Source organism: Acomys minous (genome assembly GCF_964271855.1).
Source record: "Acomys minous genome assembly, chromosome: 9".
Taxonomy (NCBI): domain Eukaryota; kingdom Metazoa; phylum Chordata; class Mammalia; order Rodentia; family Muridae; genus Acomys; species Acomys minous.
The window spans coordinates 112351689-112369298 of record NC_140490.1 but is presented as its reverse complement, the minus strand read 5'-3'; the positions used below and the strand labels follow the sequence as shown (position 1 = coordinate 112369298).

Genomic DNA, 17610 nt, shown 5'->3' with positions numbered 1-17610 from the left:
TGTTTTTTTTTTCAGGGTTACAGGTCTTAAATGCCAGATACTTGGAGCAGAGAGAATGCCAGCCCCCTTCCAGCATCATCATAGATACTGAGAACTTCGGCTTAGAGCATGCTCAAAGGACCAGTTGGGCTGCTTTATGTGACAGCTTTTTGCATTTTAATCTTTATTTTCTATAAAACCCCAGGCCCATGTGACACTGGGTTTTGGTTTTTATTTTGGCTTGTCTTTAATGTTTTAAAAATAGTCCTTATTGGGAACTCAGAAAGTCTGCAGCATTTTTTGATCATTGAAATTTCTGATTTAGGGTGGTGGTGTGGCGAGCTAGCCAAACTTTTTGTGTTCATCAGTGCGAGAAAGGCTCTTTCTTCTCTGGTGTATCGTGTGGAAGTGCAGCTGGGAAAGGAGTGGGGAGTAGATCACTACCAGAGTCAGGAATGCATAGTAGTCAAAGGAGAAGCCGTATTTATTAGGTAAGCCGACGGAGTACAGGCCAGCCTGTCGGACAAAGGGCAGGGCTGCATATATTGCGAGCAGTTCTCCTGTCACTCCCTTTGGGTACAGCAGGATGAAAAGTGTGTCCCTGGCCCATTTGATGATGTAAGGCAAATGGTTTAATAGTCTGAATGTGTAAAAGGGGGAACGGATAATTCCTGTAATTGTCCAGGCAGTAAAAAACAGAAGGACACTGTCTTCACTTGGCGCCTCTCTGACACTATGTGTTACTTCCCATATGAGAGAAACTCTTGGCATCACCTGGAAAGAAGTCAGGACACCAGAAGACAGCACAGTTCCTACAGCACAATGCAAAATCTCCAGCAAGGCTCCCATTTGAAGAACTTCAGAGGCTTTTCTATTGAATAAGAAAGACTATGGCAGCTCCCCTTAGCCAGGTAAGCTATCACCAGCCACCCCGCTGTCACCATCACATTGTAGATGACCAGGTACGCTGTAGCCACAGGTCAAGGGCTCTTCTTCCTCTGTGTACAGCTGCGTACGCCAGCCCAGGCTCAGCCACTGCTGCCATTTGTCAAGCGCCAGCCGACCACTCTCCTCACAAGCACGTGCACCTTAGACCCTGCACTTTTATCTTAGGAAAACACAAATTCTGACAAAGTCAGAATGAACAGGTCATATTAAAGCTATCGCCATGAAACATAAGTTTCCCAGACCCCTAGATAAACAATTATAAAAATAAATATTCCATGGTGGCAGAAACTCCTAGTCTATTGTTTACCATCTTCAGACTTTTTTTTTTTTTTTTTTTTTTTTGGTTTTTCGAGACAGGGTTTCTCTATGTAGCCTTGGCCATCCTGGACTCACTTTGTAGACCAGGCTGGCCTCGAACTCACAGCGATCCGCCTGCCTCTGCCTCCCGAGTGCTGGGATTAAAGGCATGCGCCACCACGCCCGGCCCATCTTCAGACTTTTAACCCCATCAAATATAGCAAAAGCATCACATGAGGGCCAAAGTATGACCAGACACATGACTATGGGCAAGACAGTAGAAGTCTGACCTTAAGACAAGGGAGCTGGTGTCAAGGTTCTGGCTGACATCCCCTTCTGTCTCACATAGGTCTCTCAGGAGCACAGCTGACACCAGAATACAAGGAAGTGTGTGTGTGTGTGTGTGTGTGTGTGTGTGTGTGTGTGTGTGTGTGTGTGTACATATTCATGTAAACCCTCATTTCATTTCCGCATTCTTCACAGAGCTACCCACCAAATGGCAGAGGTAGAGAGCTACAGCAGGCATCTGGTATCTCATAATTTGCAGTGAGCATTCTGTCTGAATTTTAGAAGGGGAGGAAAAAAATCCCAGTGGAGTAGCAATAGGAAAAGCACCTGCGTAGCACATACAGGAAGCTCCGGCTGACTGAAAATAAATGAGCTTTGTGTCCCTCAGCAGCTGCAACAACAGCGGGCTGAGACTGGATAGGTGGATGTGCGCACAGCGAGCTGGGCTGTGGCCTGGAATTTCCCGAAATGAAATCCCAGAGCTGCGTAAGCTGACCTTCAATCTCTCAGCACTGTTGATCCCTTAAAAAAGAAGAGATGACGCATCCCAAAGCACACTAAACTTTTACAGCAGAAGCCCCCCGCAAAAAAAAAAAAAAATCAAAGCAAAAGTTAGGCAAACGCATGGGAGTGCCCTAGCAAAGCTAGAAGAATACATTGGTTGACGTGGCCGCTTTCTGTTTGGGGAATAAACAGAGATTGTTTCAGAGTCGGATATGCCAAGGCTGCTGTGGAATGCAGTTTGCTAAAAACAAGTTCATCTGTCTGTAATAAACAGGCTTTCAACACTGTAGGACCCACTTCTGCATAGCAGCCAGGCTTACAATGACATAAAACAGAACACCAAGAACTACATTTAGAATGGATGGTTTTTAAAAAAAAATCAATTCAGCAGGGAAAAATATGTACCAGCGAGTATAGCATAAAAAGGAAAATAGGCTCTTTTTCTATAACATGAGAGCCTTTTCATTGGGAATTGAAGAATTTTCCTACTGGGAAAAGCATGTAGGTGTTACCATCAGCACCTGGGCAAGTGCCTGGAGATACACACCTTTACCAGGTTTCTTTAAAATAGCTCCCCCATGCTGAAAGGGAGGAAAATTCCAGGCTTGGCCCCCCGAGATCACCTTCTGCTTAATACAACTCCATGAAGTTGGCTGTGGTGGCAGCCGGAGACACATATCCTGGGGAAGGCAACTTTCAAAGCCGTGGTTGTATCGAGCCCCTTGGCCCTCAGATTTTTATGATACATACCTAAGTAATGTTGTGATGTGTCACCTTTACAAGCTTCAAAGAGGCAATATGAGCCACTGGGACAATCAGGCAGGAAGTGGATGAAGACAGAATTCACCACCATAATCCAGTTGGGAAAGATCTTGAAGCCATTTTGATATGGCTTTAGTGAGGATGTGTGTGTGTGTGCGCGCATGCATGTGTGCATCCAGCTACCCCCCTGGAGCTGAATTTACAGGCAGTATTGAGCCACCTGTTGTGGGTGCTAGGAACTGAAGTCGGGTCTTCTACAAGAGCAGCAGTCTTCCACAAGCCCTTAGCCACTAAAATACCCATCTCCCCTGCCCTATGTTTGGTTCTCGTACATTGCAACACTGAATTGATGAGAACAAGAAACCAGAGAACGCCAGTTCTGTATCACAAATACACTGCCGGTTACATAATGACATTTAAAAACCCATCATACGTTGAGTACAACGTGAATCAGAGAATGGCAGACCTCAAGAGCTGTCTACAATAACTGTCTTGACTTCTCGTCATCTCCTAAATCCACCCCAGCAGCTCTTGACCCCAACTCTGACACATGGGCTCTGTGGTTTTGCCGGATCTATGTTCTCAGTCTTAGTGTTGCTTATGGTGTTCCTGGTGCAGCGGATCAAGCACTGCTTCTTGAACTACTTTCTCCTCCACTCCTGCTCCAAGTTTATCTGGCTCGGGAGAGGCAGAGACCTTTTTACTGTCCCTTCAGCCTTCATTCGCCCAACGCCTACATATCAAAGTGCCTTGGTTGCTTGAGAGTGCTCAGTAGCTCAACGTAAGGAAAACAACAATTACACTGGGGAAACATTTCTTAGCAGGGAGTCCTCAAAGCAGCTGCAACTGAATACAAGTCACTCCTATGCACTCCGCCCCACCCCCCAAGTCTCCAGGACAGCAGCTTGCCTTCTCTGTGCCACCAGGAAAGCGGAAAGTGGAGCAAACTGCCTTCAGGAAGCCTTCATCTCACTAAATACCCAAGCGTCACTGATGAGTAAGTGGCCTTCAAGCCTGAGAATACAGGGGAAGGCTTGCCAGGTTTTAAATGATGCCTGTAGTGAGTAGACTAAGAGGAGATTATCCTGGGCGATGTTATCAGGAGAGTCCGGTCAGTTGCCTGCGCAGAGACTGATGGGAAAGCTGTAACGCATGCTTAGCTCATTGTAACTTTGCACTACTATATACTGTGAATGAAGCCACGAAAGTGAGCAGAACGTAACATCCTTAAGCTGTTTAGATGTGTTTTCCTGGGGTTCTACCCCATAGAGCTCCCTTCTACTGAGCAAGGCAGGTAAATGGACTCTCTGACCTGTTCTAATTCTTCAGCTCCTAGAACTTATCGATGCCACGAGTAGAAGGGCTGGGCTTCAGAAAACCAAAAGTGTTTGGACCCCCCTCCCCCATTAAACTGCCCAGAGGATGAATAAAGAAAATTATATCCGTGTGTTCCTTGAACCACACTGGACATTCTTCCTAGACACTTTCACGCCTCTCCATTCAACTACTATGAACTCATAAGACAGATGATTTAATTCTCACACAAAACAGACGCTATTGCTGTTGCTTCAGCCACAGAGGCTAAGCGACCAGTATTCAAACCCATTCCCCCTGATCCTAAAGCTAGTTTTGCTTCTCCACCCGACGCTACCCACTCTAATTTCACAAATGCATAAACAGGGGGCCCTAAGAGGTTGAAATTTGCTAAAGTTACAAAGCTGCATACGGCAAAGCTTAAACTCGAATCCTGGGTTTTGCACTCCCACACTCATTCCAGTACGCGACGGAACTAATATGTTTCCTTCTAAGGCCAGGAAGAAACGGGGAAGGCAGGAGACGTCAGGAGAGTTTGGGGTTCACATCTTTAAGCTGGACAGGGATAAGCGTAACGCACAGAAGAAAACAGCAGATTTCAGAAACACCCATTTCTTTGTGTTTCCACAGCCTTGCGTAGGTGAGTTGGACCCAGGCCAGAATGAGGCTCAAGTTAAAGCTGGAGTCGCAGCACGGTTATTTACATAGGCAGGAGCTGAGCAATAGTGAAATCAGGACCAGGATTTCAATCTGCCCAAGCACCCTCCGTTCTTCAGCCAAACTACAGAGTTCATTCTACCCAGCCATGGGAGAAACTCATCCTTTCTGGAACCAGTGAGAAGCCGTGGATCAGCACGCTTGTTTTCATTGCCAGACAAACAAAACCAAGTGCATGCCTGTGGCTGGTGGATCTAAGCCACTAGCTTCATGTTAAAGAACAGCCCTCTAAGCCTGGTCGATGGATAGGCAACATACGCTTCACCCATACGCTCTACCAGCTGCAAAGCTGCTTGGGACAATCAAAAGAATGTGCTCTCTTTTATTAATTGTTGACCTTAAGGCCTGGGCTGTTGGTGCTCTGTTCAGGAAGTTGTCTCCTGTGCCAATGTGGTCCAGGCTCTTCCCCACTTTTTCCTCTAACCAATTTAATGCCTCTGGTTTTATGTTGGGGTCTTTAATCCACTTGGACTTGAGTTTGTGCATCGTGACAAATAGGGGTCTAATTGCATTTTTCTACATGGGACCTCATGAGGCTGAGAAGCTTCTATAAGGCAGGAGACATTGTCAACAGAACAAAGTGACAGCCTACAGACTGGGAAAATATCTTCACCAACCCTTCATCTGACAAAGGTCCAATATCCAAAATATATAAAGAACTCAAGAAATTAAACACCACCAAAGCAAATAAGCCAATTGAGAGTGCAGCAAATACTATTTTCTGTCTTCTTTTACAGAGCTAGGAGCTTGTGTGCCCCTTTGCCAGTGCCCGCTTAGTACCCCAGATACCCACTGCTTGTCCAGAAGGCTTTGCTGTCCAGGTCAAGAGTCCAGATGCTGATGGGAACTAACCCCCTCCTTGAGACTGGCTGTCTGACCACCTTTCCACTGTGGCATGCATGTATTTGCTTCTCTAGCTGCCCTCTGCTACCTTGCAATGCTATTTGCAATGGCATTCAGTGACACGGAAAAAGTCATCAGCGCCATGTAGACCCACAAAATGAGCCAGCGTATAAACAAAGGAAAGAAAGCACCAACCATCTGTGGTTGGCCAACAGTTTAGTCTAGCCATACCTCAAAATGTCCCAAAGCAGAGAGAAATGTGTGTACAGACATTAAACATTTGGATCCAGTGAGTTAGTTACCTACTCCCTAAATAAATGGACCCCCAGTTTAGCACTTGCCACATAGATTCCTGCCAAATGGCCCGTTGCTCAGCTGCTCCACACTGATAGAGGTCAGTCAGATAAATTTGTTTGGGCATCGTGGATCACTGCCTGGGTGTTCCCTTTAATTACAAAGAAGTGATGGCATGAGTCAGGACCACGGGCCGATGGCTCGGTGTAAACGGCCAGCCCCTTTACTGGAACGTGGAACTTAAACTCAGCTCTGTCTCTGGTTGAATTAGATCAACCACGACAGCTGAATTATCTGCTTATAGGAACGTCTTGCTCCTTCAGCTGTGTGGCGGGAGGAAGGGACGCTGCTTGTGGCATCTCTGATTTAGGCGTATTCACTAAGGAGAGAGGAGAGAAGGTGTGCAACTTGTCCTTTGCACAGCTTACTTTGCAAACTGAGCTGTGGAGTGTGTCTGGGCGTGTGCCCATAGGAAACGCAAGCTGGAGGGACTACTCGCAGACCCAAAGTTGGCTCCTCTGATTTTCTTCCAAGATCCCCCATTTACTTTTGTTAGATCATCAAACGTTGAGGCCATTACTAAGATTAGGGTCTCAAAAACTCAAACTGGAAGCAGAGGCAAAGTAAAAGTCGTCTTGTGCAACTTGCTTATTTGTCCTTATTTGCATGTAGCTCAGCTTTCTTCACTCACACTAAAGCTCTTCATGTGGCGTGACAACATGCAGGCTTCTCAAAATGCTCATTGCTATAGGTGGATAATTATTTTTACATAATGGGGTCAAGGGTGAGTACTCCATTTCAGTTTCTCCAGGGTTTATACCTGATCGGTACCTTAGGCTTCTTTTCACTGTTTATAGGATGCGTGTTACTATTGTGTTAATACATTTACTATGTAGAATATCTATCTTCCACAAAGGATCACTCAGTCACGACTCCCTTCCGATGTTCGCTTCTGTAGTTTTGGGGTCACAGCTAGCTTCCCTTACGGCTCTTCGGTTGTGAACACAACTGAAACCCCATGTTTCCCCAAACTGTCATCTGCGTTTCCTGTCCTGACAGCCTCACCTTGAAAGCGGGCAAGCTCTCCAGGCTGTAATAAGTCAGAGGTGGGCTGGACAGCATCCAGAGGCTTTTCTGGTGCCCTTTTCTAACCAAAGGATTTCTATTTACTTTGACTCCCGGTTCCAGGAGCCTAGACTAGCTCTTGCTACTGTGTCTGCTGACACTCAGTAACTCCTTTTTGACTTGCCTAAATGTTAAGCAAATGCCATCCGTAATTAACTGAAAATTAATCAAATGCCAGATTTGCAGCGTTGGATGTTAGTCTTTCCTCCCCCCACCACCACTTTCTTTTAAAAGGCGTTTGTACTAGAAAACAGAAAGAAAATAACAAGAGAAGCCTCTCTTCCTCCCCCTCCTTCCCCCACTCGCTCCTCCAGATTGAGCCCTTCCCCCTGGGAGTTTCCTGATACCACCTGCTGACTATCTGAACCGTCAAAACCTGTCAAAGGAAGAGATGTGCAGGTGCTGCCTTTTCTACCACTTACTTGTTGAATGTGTCTCAGTTTCTGCCTTTACAAGGTGAGAATACTAGACTCTGGGCAGCATGGAAAACACAGCTGAGCAATAATTCATATGATTTTAAAATCAAGGTAATGGTACGAAATGCACCAGACACCACGTGCAACCACAGGGAGTAGAGTGCCTGGGGCCTCTGGCCCCACTATGAGGGGAGCCACAGCTCTGCAGTAGCCCTCTCTGCTGCCTGTGCAGGTAGGGCTCCTCCTGTGGCCCCACGGATGCTTCTGTCTGCTCCCACGGCCACCACTCCTTCCCAGCTTGCCCCTTTGCTTCTGCCTATGACTTCCTCCTGTTTTTCCCTTTCTCTCCTCCTGACTATAGGAAACTTGTCAACGCCACCATGTTCTACTTTGATAAGAGTTTTCTTCTCTACTGAATATTTCTCTCTCTCTCTCTCTCTCTCTCTCTCTCTCTCTCTCTCTCTCTGTGTGTGTGTGTGTGTGTGTGTGTGTGTGTGTGTGTGTGTGTTTCCATTCAGAAAGCTTGAGTTAGAAATAGATTGGATGACTAATTATTTGAAGCTTTGCTGTACCTAAGGCCAAGTCATAATCAAAACCAGCCACTCACGTGTAGCATTTCTCTTTATCCTGCAAAGCCTGCACTCACACAAATGCTAAGTATGTCAGTGGCTGTTCGTGTGAGTGTGTGTGTGTGTGTGTGTGTGTGTGTGTGTGTGTGTGTGTGTGTGTGTGTCCGTGTGCAAGGGTGCACACACATGCACACACTCATGGGGTTGCTGTTGTATGAGTGTGTGGTCTATGTACATGTCCGTCTGTGTGTACATGTGATTATGAGTGTGCATGCAAATGTATGAGTGTGCATGTGGAGGCCAGAGTCAATGTCAGATGTCTCCCTCTGTCACTCTGCCTTATTTTTTGAGACAAGATTTGTTTGTTTTGATTTTTTGTTGTCGAGGCAAGGTTTCTCTGTGTAGCCTCGGCTGTCCTAGCACTCACTCTGTAGACCGGGCTGGCCTCAAACTCAAGAGATCCGCCTGCCTTTGCCTCCCAAATAAAGGCGTGTGCCACCATCGCAGCAGGCTAAGACAAGGTTTCTTACTGAACTTGGAGGTCACTGAATCAACTAACGTGGCTAGTCCAGGGAACTAGCTATCTCAGCGTCCCCAGCACTGGGATTACAGATGTTTGTTGCAAACCCAGCTTTCTATGTGGCTACTTGGGAGCTGAGCTCAGGCTCTCATGCTTGCTCAGCAAGTGCTTGAACCAGCAGGGCCACCTCCTGAGCCATATTGTGTTTATTAATTACAACTATGAACACTCATTGACTGTTGAGTATGTTCATGGTATTGTTCTATTTGTAACAGCTCATGCACTTTTCACCAAAATCCCAGAAAAGGAAGGTGTTGGTGGTGCTGGTGGTGCTGGGGCTGGTGGTGGTAGTTGTCATAGCAACGATGATTCCCATTTCACAGGAGAAAAACAGAAGCCTTCAGAAACCATCCAAAAATCAAGTAGCTAAGATGCGGTCACTGATCCATCTGGCCTGAGTTTTACCTCACCTCTGTTGCTACACTACTTCTTACAAGGTTTCTGACAGGAAGTCCTCTGAGCTGAGAAAAGTTCGAATAAGAAAGTGTTCCACTGGAACATATTTTACAGAAACAATAGCCTTTTAAGGAAATGCCTGCAAAAGGAATACTGTGTCTTTCCCCTCCTATTGGACAAGGTCGTCCATCTCTAATGCAAAAACAATCTTAAAAATCCAACAAGGGGTTTATTTTAAAGATCTTTCCTATGTGGGCATGGGGACACATGCCTAAAATCACAGCTGAAGAACGCAGAGTTCACAGTCACTCTCGGCTATTCAGTGAGTTTGAGTCCAGCCCTGAGCTATGTAGGATTCTATCACAACAATAAAAACCAATATAATACAAATCCTTTAGGTCACAAATCCCAAGGGCGCTATTGACTTACTGCAAATCCACAGTACATCAAGCAAGAGTATGTGTCTAGCCTCTAAGCAGATAGGGGTTCGTAAAAGGAATGATAACACGGGTATTCTAAAACAATTTCTCTGATGGGGCTAAAGCATAACTTAGCAATGGAGCACTTGCTTAAAATGTGCACGGTCCTTAGTTTGATTCCCTGCAATATACGTGCATGCATGCATACATATATATATATTATGTATGATAAAGTCACCTTTAAGTTTTTCACATTATCACATGAATACCAATTATTTTACGCTAACAGTGTTTACACTCAGAAAATAGAAAAGAGAGATCTGCGTGTTGAGGTACCCATCAGTTTGAAAAGCAGAGTCCTCCCTGCAGCCTAAATCTGTATCACGATGCATCCTAACTCCTTGCTGTGGGGACAGGACAGCTTAGTGCTGAGATCCAGATGCTAGGCCCAGCTGTCCACACTGACCTTTGGCAGTTTACTACACATCTCCTTTTTGGTCCCAACTTCTGTAAGATGGGAAAAATAATAATGTCTGCCTTTGTAAGGACTTAAAGGGTATTAAATGTAATACCCTTTGAACAGAGCTGGCTATGGTGTAAGCTTTTAGTCAATGACTTCTGTCTGACGTCCTCGTTAGAAGCAAATCCAATCCTGTTCCGGACTCATGGTCCGAAGAGCTGACACACTCAGACTCTGGTTATTAGCAGAACATCTTATTTCGTGCAGCTCTCCCCATCCCTGGGGTGCTGACTCCTTTCACTAGACTTGGTTTGTCTTTATTCATAATACCACACTGCAATTTAGTATAACTTTAGCATATTATTGCTCATATATTGCATTATATTCCACCCCACCAGTGGAATACAATGCTCTATGGGATGGGAAAGTGCACCCTCCCTCTTTTATACTTGAAGCGACGGAACAGACTAAAAAAAATGACAAGCGGACATCTTTATCAAGATTCATTTTTCTCTTCCTCATCTACCCTCACTTTCTATTCAGAGTCTATGTCCATATGAATAAGAATAGTAATATAACAACAGAATTATTGAGGATTTCCTGAGTTCCACATACTGTGCTGAGCATGAAGAAGGTAACATCTCCTTTAACGCTATGTAATAAGCACTACCATCACCATGCCTCACAGCTCAGAGAGGGGAAGCCAATTGGCCAGCGTGGTCCAGCCAGGTTGCACAAGGAGACAGGCTAGAGGTCTGAGCTGGTTTTGCTGGGACATCTGAGCCTTCAGACTGTGCTTCGGGGTCAGGCACAGTGTCCCTTCCTATGAAATATGGAACCTGAGTCCAAGGATAGGACCTAATCCCAAAGGAGATGCTTCATCAGCACATACTGAGAGCAAACTCCCCGAGCGATCAATAAAGCAGGGCCCAGTGCTTGCCCGCGAGCTAAGGCAGCCTGTGATAATAATCTACCTGCGTTCCAGACCATTACACTCACCCTGCCCCTGTGACTAACATGTCCCAGTGCACGCCAGCCTGCTTGCCCAGTACCACAATACCAGCAAAACAGAAACCCGCCGAGCACGAGGCCTGAATTATTAGCAGTGTTCATCAATCAGTATTAATTAACTTGAATGATCTACGAAGATTTGACTTTGCAAGGAGTTTGGCTAACTATGGCTGCAAGGCTCTATAAGACTATGCCTCTGAGCTTTTGGGATAATTAACTTTACAGCCAGGGAAGCGAAATCCCATGAGATATGCAAATGAGACATGAGATTTAACAGCACCCCAGTTTCTGCAGCAGCCATTGTTTCAATGACAGTAATCCCATGGTTGCAGGTTCAGAACTCCTGTCCCCCTTGTATAGCCTGGGGCAAATCCAGTTCACTCAAAGCAAAATCATTTAAATGTATCTGAAAACATATTCATTTTACAGGCTGGTGGAAGATTCAAATACACTAAGTGTCATTTATTGGAGGAGGGCATCCTAGCGCTTTCCGACTTCGTAAAGAAATACGAGAGAGCCAGGCATGATGGTGCTTACCTATAACCCAGGCCCTTGCTCAGGGGAGCACTGAGGAGGGAGGATCTCAAGTTCATGGCCAGCCTTGGCTGTCTAATATGACACTGACTGCTCCACAAAACCCAGAACCGGAAATGTAAGTCAGTGGTAGAGTGCTTGCCCAGCAGGCGCACGGCCCTGGCTCAATACAGGGACATAACAGACACTGACACAGCCATTCAAACTGTCTCTCGGAGACCTCATTTGTGTCATGATGGTGCCGCAGTTGCAGAGAGGCACTGAGATGTCCCTCACTGCTCCTGAGCAGCTCAAATATTCTTGATTGTGTGGTCTTCCATGTGAGAGTGGACACCTTACCAGGGGTTACACTCTGGGAAACCTGTTTCTCTCTGTCTTTCTTTTTCGGTGTCTTGGTCTGTGTCTCCCTTTGTCTCTCTGTCTCCCTCTGTCTCTCTGTCTCTCTCTGTCTCTTTCTCTCTGTCTCCCTCTGTCTCTGTCTCTGTCTGTCTGTCTCTGTCTCCCTCTGTCTCTCTGTCTCTCTCTCTGTCTCCCTCTGTCTCTCTGTCTCTCTCTCTGTCTCTCTCTGTCTCTCTGTCTCTGTCTCTGTCTGTCTGTCTCTGTCTCCCTCTGTCTCTCTGTCTCCCTCTGTCTCTCTGTCTCTCTCTGTCTCTCTCTCTCTGTCTCTCTCTGTCTCTCTGTCTCTGTCTCTGTCTGTCTGTCTCTGTCTCCCTCTGTCTCTCTGTCTCTCTCTGTCTCTCTCTCTCTGTCTCCCTCTGTCTCTCTGTCTCTCTCTCTCTCTGTCTCTCTCTGTCTCTCTGTCTCTGTCTGTCTATCTCTGTCTCCCTCTGTCTCTCTGTCTCCCTCTGTCTCTCTGTCTCCCTCTGTCTCTCTGTCTCCTCTCTCTGTCTCTCTGTCTCTCTCTGTCTCTCTCTCTCTGTCTCTCTGTCTCTCTGTCTCTGTCTGTCTGTCTCTGTCTCCCTCTGTTTCTCTATCTCTCTGTCTCCCTCTGTCTGTCTCTGTCTCTGTCCCTCTGTCTCTCTGTCTCTGTCTGTCTGTCTGTCTGTCTCTCTCTGTCTGTCTGCCAACACCTAACAATCACCTAAACGTCCACATCTCGGAGTGGGATTGTGTGCCCAACTGCCCTCTCCATGCCGGGCTTCAGGCCTGCACGTGTCTGGGGAGCGCTGTCCCAGCTACTATGAATTTCTAAACGCAGCTGCCCTGCTGGGTCCAGAGGACACTATTTCCTTCTAGTTGTTCACCACCTCTAGCTCTTATACCCTTTATACCCTCTTCTGCAAAGCACGCTGAGCATGTGTGTGTGTGTGTGTGTGTGTGTGTGCGCGCGTGCGTGTGCGTGTGCATGTGCGTGTGTGAGTGTGTGTGTGTGAGTGTGCATGTGTGTGCGTGCGTGTGTGTGTGCGCGCGTGTGTGTGCGTGTGCACGCACACACGCGTGCACATGTGTGTGTGCATGTGTGTGTGTGTGTGTGCGCGTGTGCACGCGCGCGTATGTGTGTGTGTGAAGGATACATTATATACCTTCCTTTTATAGCTGAGCACTCTGAAGTCCCTTATTCTCGGCGCCCTGGCCAGATGTGAGTCTCGGTGTTAACCAGCATCTATTGCAGGCAGATGCATCTCAGATGAGGGCTGAGAGATGCACTGATCTACGGGTATAAAGATAAGTCGTTAGGAGACAGTTTAATATGTGTCCATTTAGCAGCACGGTAGTATACGTTCTCCCCTAGGGCCCATGACCTACACAGCTTGGCCTGATAATGGTTCCAGGTATAAATTTCATCTTGTGGAATGGGACTTAAATCTAATTAGAAGGTGGTTCGTTATTCCCACTGTATTTGTGCCACTGTTGTACTTGTGGGCACGACTTACAAGGTCAGTCGTTAATGTAGCTGGCAGCGGCAATAGTTTGGTTGTGACTGATGATGGCTTTTCTCCTCCAGTAGCATGGAGCACTATGAGAGCTACCCCGAGTAGGCATGAAAATAAAGCCCCATGATAAACTTCAGTATGTGTGCACGGACATGTGTGTGCATGGACATGTGTGTGCATGGACATGTGTGTACATGGAATGTAGAGAACTACATACCAGTCATCTTATGGGAGGCAGGACATTTTTCTTCCCGTGCACCTAAAAGTTCATACACCATAGCTGAGGCTCCGTGTAAACAATGCACAGATGGATGCCAGAATCAAGTCACCCAGTATACTTTCATCAGGTGCTTACTGACTTCCCGGTACTGAAGACCCAGAACCCACCCAACATAAAACCCCCTTCCACTATGGTGAGCATATTCTAGTGAAGTGATAACTGACTAAATTCCAAATAGGCATGAGAGTTCCTAATTGTTAAACTGTCTCACCAACAAGAAGGGTACATGTGCCTTAACCTGGATAGACCCAAGTAGTTAGCATCACTTTGCTATAGAGATGGAACGGTCCTTCCTTTACAGTGGTGTACGTCAGATGCATGGCAAGAGTTCAAGATTAAATCAGTGGGGACATGAAAGGAGTGTTTGTTCCTTCCTTAGAAGGAAAACAGGAACATCCTCAAAGTCCACGTGCACAGTCCACTGAAATATTGCAGAGCAGAAAACTAATGTTGATCAGGCAGGCCATTACACTACAATTAAGTTTTCTTTAGCACAAAGAACCAAAAAGGAAATTAAATCATTCATGACCCAGATGACGGCACCTATTGGCTATTTTTTAGGGCTGACTTGGGAAATATCCTTGAGCTGGTTTTATTCTCCCACTTACACTAATGCTAAATCAATGAAGCACCCACTTTTAAATGCTAATGTTTGCTACCATGTATATGCATTTCAAAAATAAAAGTAGACACAGAGTAAGGTTTTCCTTCATACCTAAAGACCTTCTTTAAATTAAGTAAAGTAAGAAAAGAAAAAGAAAAAGGAAAATAAAACCCCACAAACTCTTGTATAAATGGAGGGACCAGAGCATAGGGGAGCTGATTAAGGGACAGAACTGGATTTGCTGGAAACATCATGGTGAGTTTGCCCTGGGCCAGGTACTGGCCTCAGGTTTGCATGTTCTGAAATGAAATTACTATCATGGCGGCCAGCTGTGCAAGGCTTTAGGGACCCACTTAGGCACCAATGAAAGCCAAACAATTCTGACCAATACACAAGTTTGCCAACTTATGAATCTATATAGGATTTTTTTCTCTGAGATGGAGTACATGCTTTCTGATGGCCGTGGACACTTAGACCTCCAAATTATATATCAAAAGGCATGAACTAGAGCCAATGGACTTGGACTTGGAGCATAGCTCAGGAGCAGTGCTGATACACAAGATACAGCGTGCTTCAGACACACAAGACCTGAGGTTCAATTCCTAGAACCAGAAGGAAGGGGAAGAAAGGAAATGAGGCTTGAAAATTGGCACATCTGAAGACATTAGTGTTCTGTCATCATCATAAATAAAGCAACTGTGTACTGAGAAGATGACTTCTATCATAAAGTAGTTGTTTTGGAAGCTTAAGGACATGAGTTCAATTCCCAGGACCCATATGAAAAGCTGGGCATATCAGTAGGCACTTACTTGGGAATCTAGTGCTGGGAAGACAGACAGGTAGATTCCCAGAGAGCTCACCTGATGATCTTACCAGCCTAGTGGAGACCTTACCTCAAAAATAAGGTAAATCAGAAACAAGACCCAGGTTGTCCTCTGCCTTCTATGTGCATGTGCACTCATATGCAAATACACTCGTCTCACATGCACATGTGCACTAGCACACACATAAATACATACACACAGAGACTAAAAGAAAAACAAACAAACAAGGAAAAAAACTCAAAAACAAAAGCCTTAATTGTATTTTGTTAAGGAAATAGAGCAGTCAGGAAGCTAAGTGTTCAGCATCTGAGTGAGACAAGGCTTAGGTTTAAGGGCCACCCACCACTTTGACTAACCTTAGAGAGCTTGCTAGTGCCCAGTCACTCTTCTGCATAAACATGGCAGTGGAGGGATCCACTCAAAAACTTAAGTGCAATGGTTGATCCCTAGAAAGGACACAGTCCGTGGGTGTTCAGCATTGATTTCCTAGCGGAGGGAGTAGGTTCCGGGGGTTTTGAGATGAAAGCCTGCCTTCACAGCAATGTCTAGACAAAGAACTAGATGGGTGGTAGACTTTGACAGATGTTTTCACTGTCAAAAGTGTTTTCAGGAACCAACCTTGACTACACTGTCATCATAACAGGCAAGCTGCTAGTCACCTATGGGGCTTCTTTTCTCACCAGTTGCCTTCCAGGCACACCTGCCTCTCATTCTGAGGGGTTTCCTAGATCTCTCAAGGAAATAAGGTTGCTCGGCTTATTAACTATATAGCCTATAAGCTTCAAAGCTTGCAGGTGAATTTTCTATGCCATGATATTAACTCATTGATTATCTTTCCCATACTAAACTATTTCCCTGTTAAGATGCCATAATGTTCCGCATACAACTCTTAATACACAGTTCATAAATATAAGCACAGATAACATAAATGATGGGTATAAAGCTCATCGTTCTCAGCAAAATCACAGTGCAAAGTACAGATGGTATAGTACACATCTCACGCTTCCCTGTATTGAGCATCCCATTTATAGAGCTCATGGTGCCCTGTAAAACATATACTGCCCATTATAGAGTTCACATGTCACAGTCTAAACTTCATAGTGCCCCGTATGGAGCTCACAGTGTACCCCCATATGGAGCTCACAGTATACCCCATATGGAGCTCACAGTGTACCCCATATGGAGCTCACAGTGTACCCCATATGGAGCTCACAGTGTACCCCGTATGGAGCTCACAGTGTACCCCGTATGGAGCTCACAGTGCCCTGTATGGAGCTCACAGTGTACCCCGTATGGAGCTCACAGTGTACCCCATATAGAGCTCACAGTGCCCCGTATGGAGCTCACAGTGTACCCCATATGGAGCTCACAGTGTACCCCATATGGAGCTCACAGTGTACCCCATATGGAGCTCACAGTGTACCCCATATGGAGCTCTCAGTGTACCCTATATGGAGCTCACAGTGCCCCATATGGAGCTCACAGTGCCCCATATAGAGCTCAAAGTGTACCCCATATGGAGCTCACAGTGTACCCCATATGGAGTTCACAGTGTACCCCATATGGAGCTCACAGTGCCCCATATGGAGCTCACAGTGCCCCATATGGAGCTCATAGTGCCCTGTATGGAGCTCACAGTGCCCCATATGGAGCTCACAGTGCCCTGTATGGAGCTCACAGTGCCCCATATGGAGCTCACAGTGCCCTGTATGGAGCTCATAGTGCCCTGTATGGAGCTCACAGTGCCCTGTATGGAGCTCACAGTGCCCAGTATGGAGCTCATAGTGCCCTGTATGGAGCTCACAGTGCCCCATATGGAGCTCACAGTGCCCTGTATGGAGCTCACAGTGCCCTGCCTGCTCATAATGCATTTGCATAAGGAGTACATAGTGTTCTGATGTATCTCACAGTGTTTCTCTGTGGAGCTAATATCACAGTGGTAGAGCTCATATTGACCTTTATGACTTCATAATGCCTTAATACCAAATTTGTATGTATCCTGTATAGAGCTTATGGCAAACTTTTCCAGAGTTCCTAGTGCCTAGTTTGAGATTATTGTGTACCTGATAGAGCCAAACATTGATTTTCAAAATATGAAAAAAAAAAAACCAAGTTTCTCAATTAGGATTATTTGAGCAGCTGATAAAAAAAAATGTAGATGACTTGGAATGTTGGAAACAGGGAAATGGCTCTGAACAGATGAGGCAGAGGTTTCTGGGAACGGGCATAACAAATATTCTGGGAAGCTGGCAATATTCCATTTTTTGGGTACTTAGTGGGTATACAGTGTGTATGTGTGTGTGTGTGCATGTGTGTATGTGCATGTGTGTGCATGTGTGTGCATGTGTGTGTATGTGTGCCCATATGCGTGTAAACTCAATGAGCCATGCATGAAGGTAGGAACAGTTTCCTGGATGTGATAACTTAGTGCTATAATGCCTAACTAAACATCAATCGAAAGGTTTGGCCTCACCTCAGACCTTCTAAGGCACACTTGCTGTTCATTAATACTTTAGATGACTCGTGTGTGTGAGAGAGCACATGGATACGCATGTGTGTAGAGGACAGAGGA

At 45.8% G+C, this 17610-nt stretch overlaps 1 protein-coding gene across 1 annotated transcript; it reads right to left on the bottom strand.

The window, feature by feature from the left end:
* Window positions 1-201: 201 nt before the first annotated feature.
* LOC311604622 (very-long-chain (3R)-3-hydroxyacyl-CoA dehydratase 2-like) lies at window positions 202-853 on the bottom strand. Its single transcript, XM_084794654.1, has one exon. The coding sequence runs from the start codon at window positions 826-828 to the stop codon at window positions 322-324; it is 507 nt and encodes a 168-aa protein (XP_084650780.1). The 5' UTR covers window positions 829-853; the 3' UTR covers window positions 202-321.
* Window positions 854-17610: the final 16757 nt, after the last annotated feature.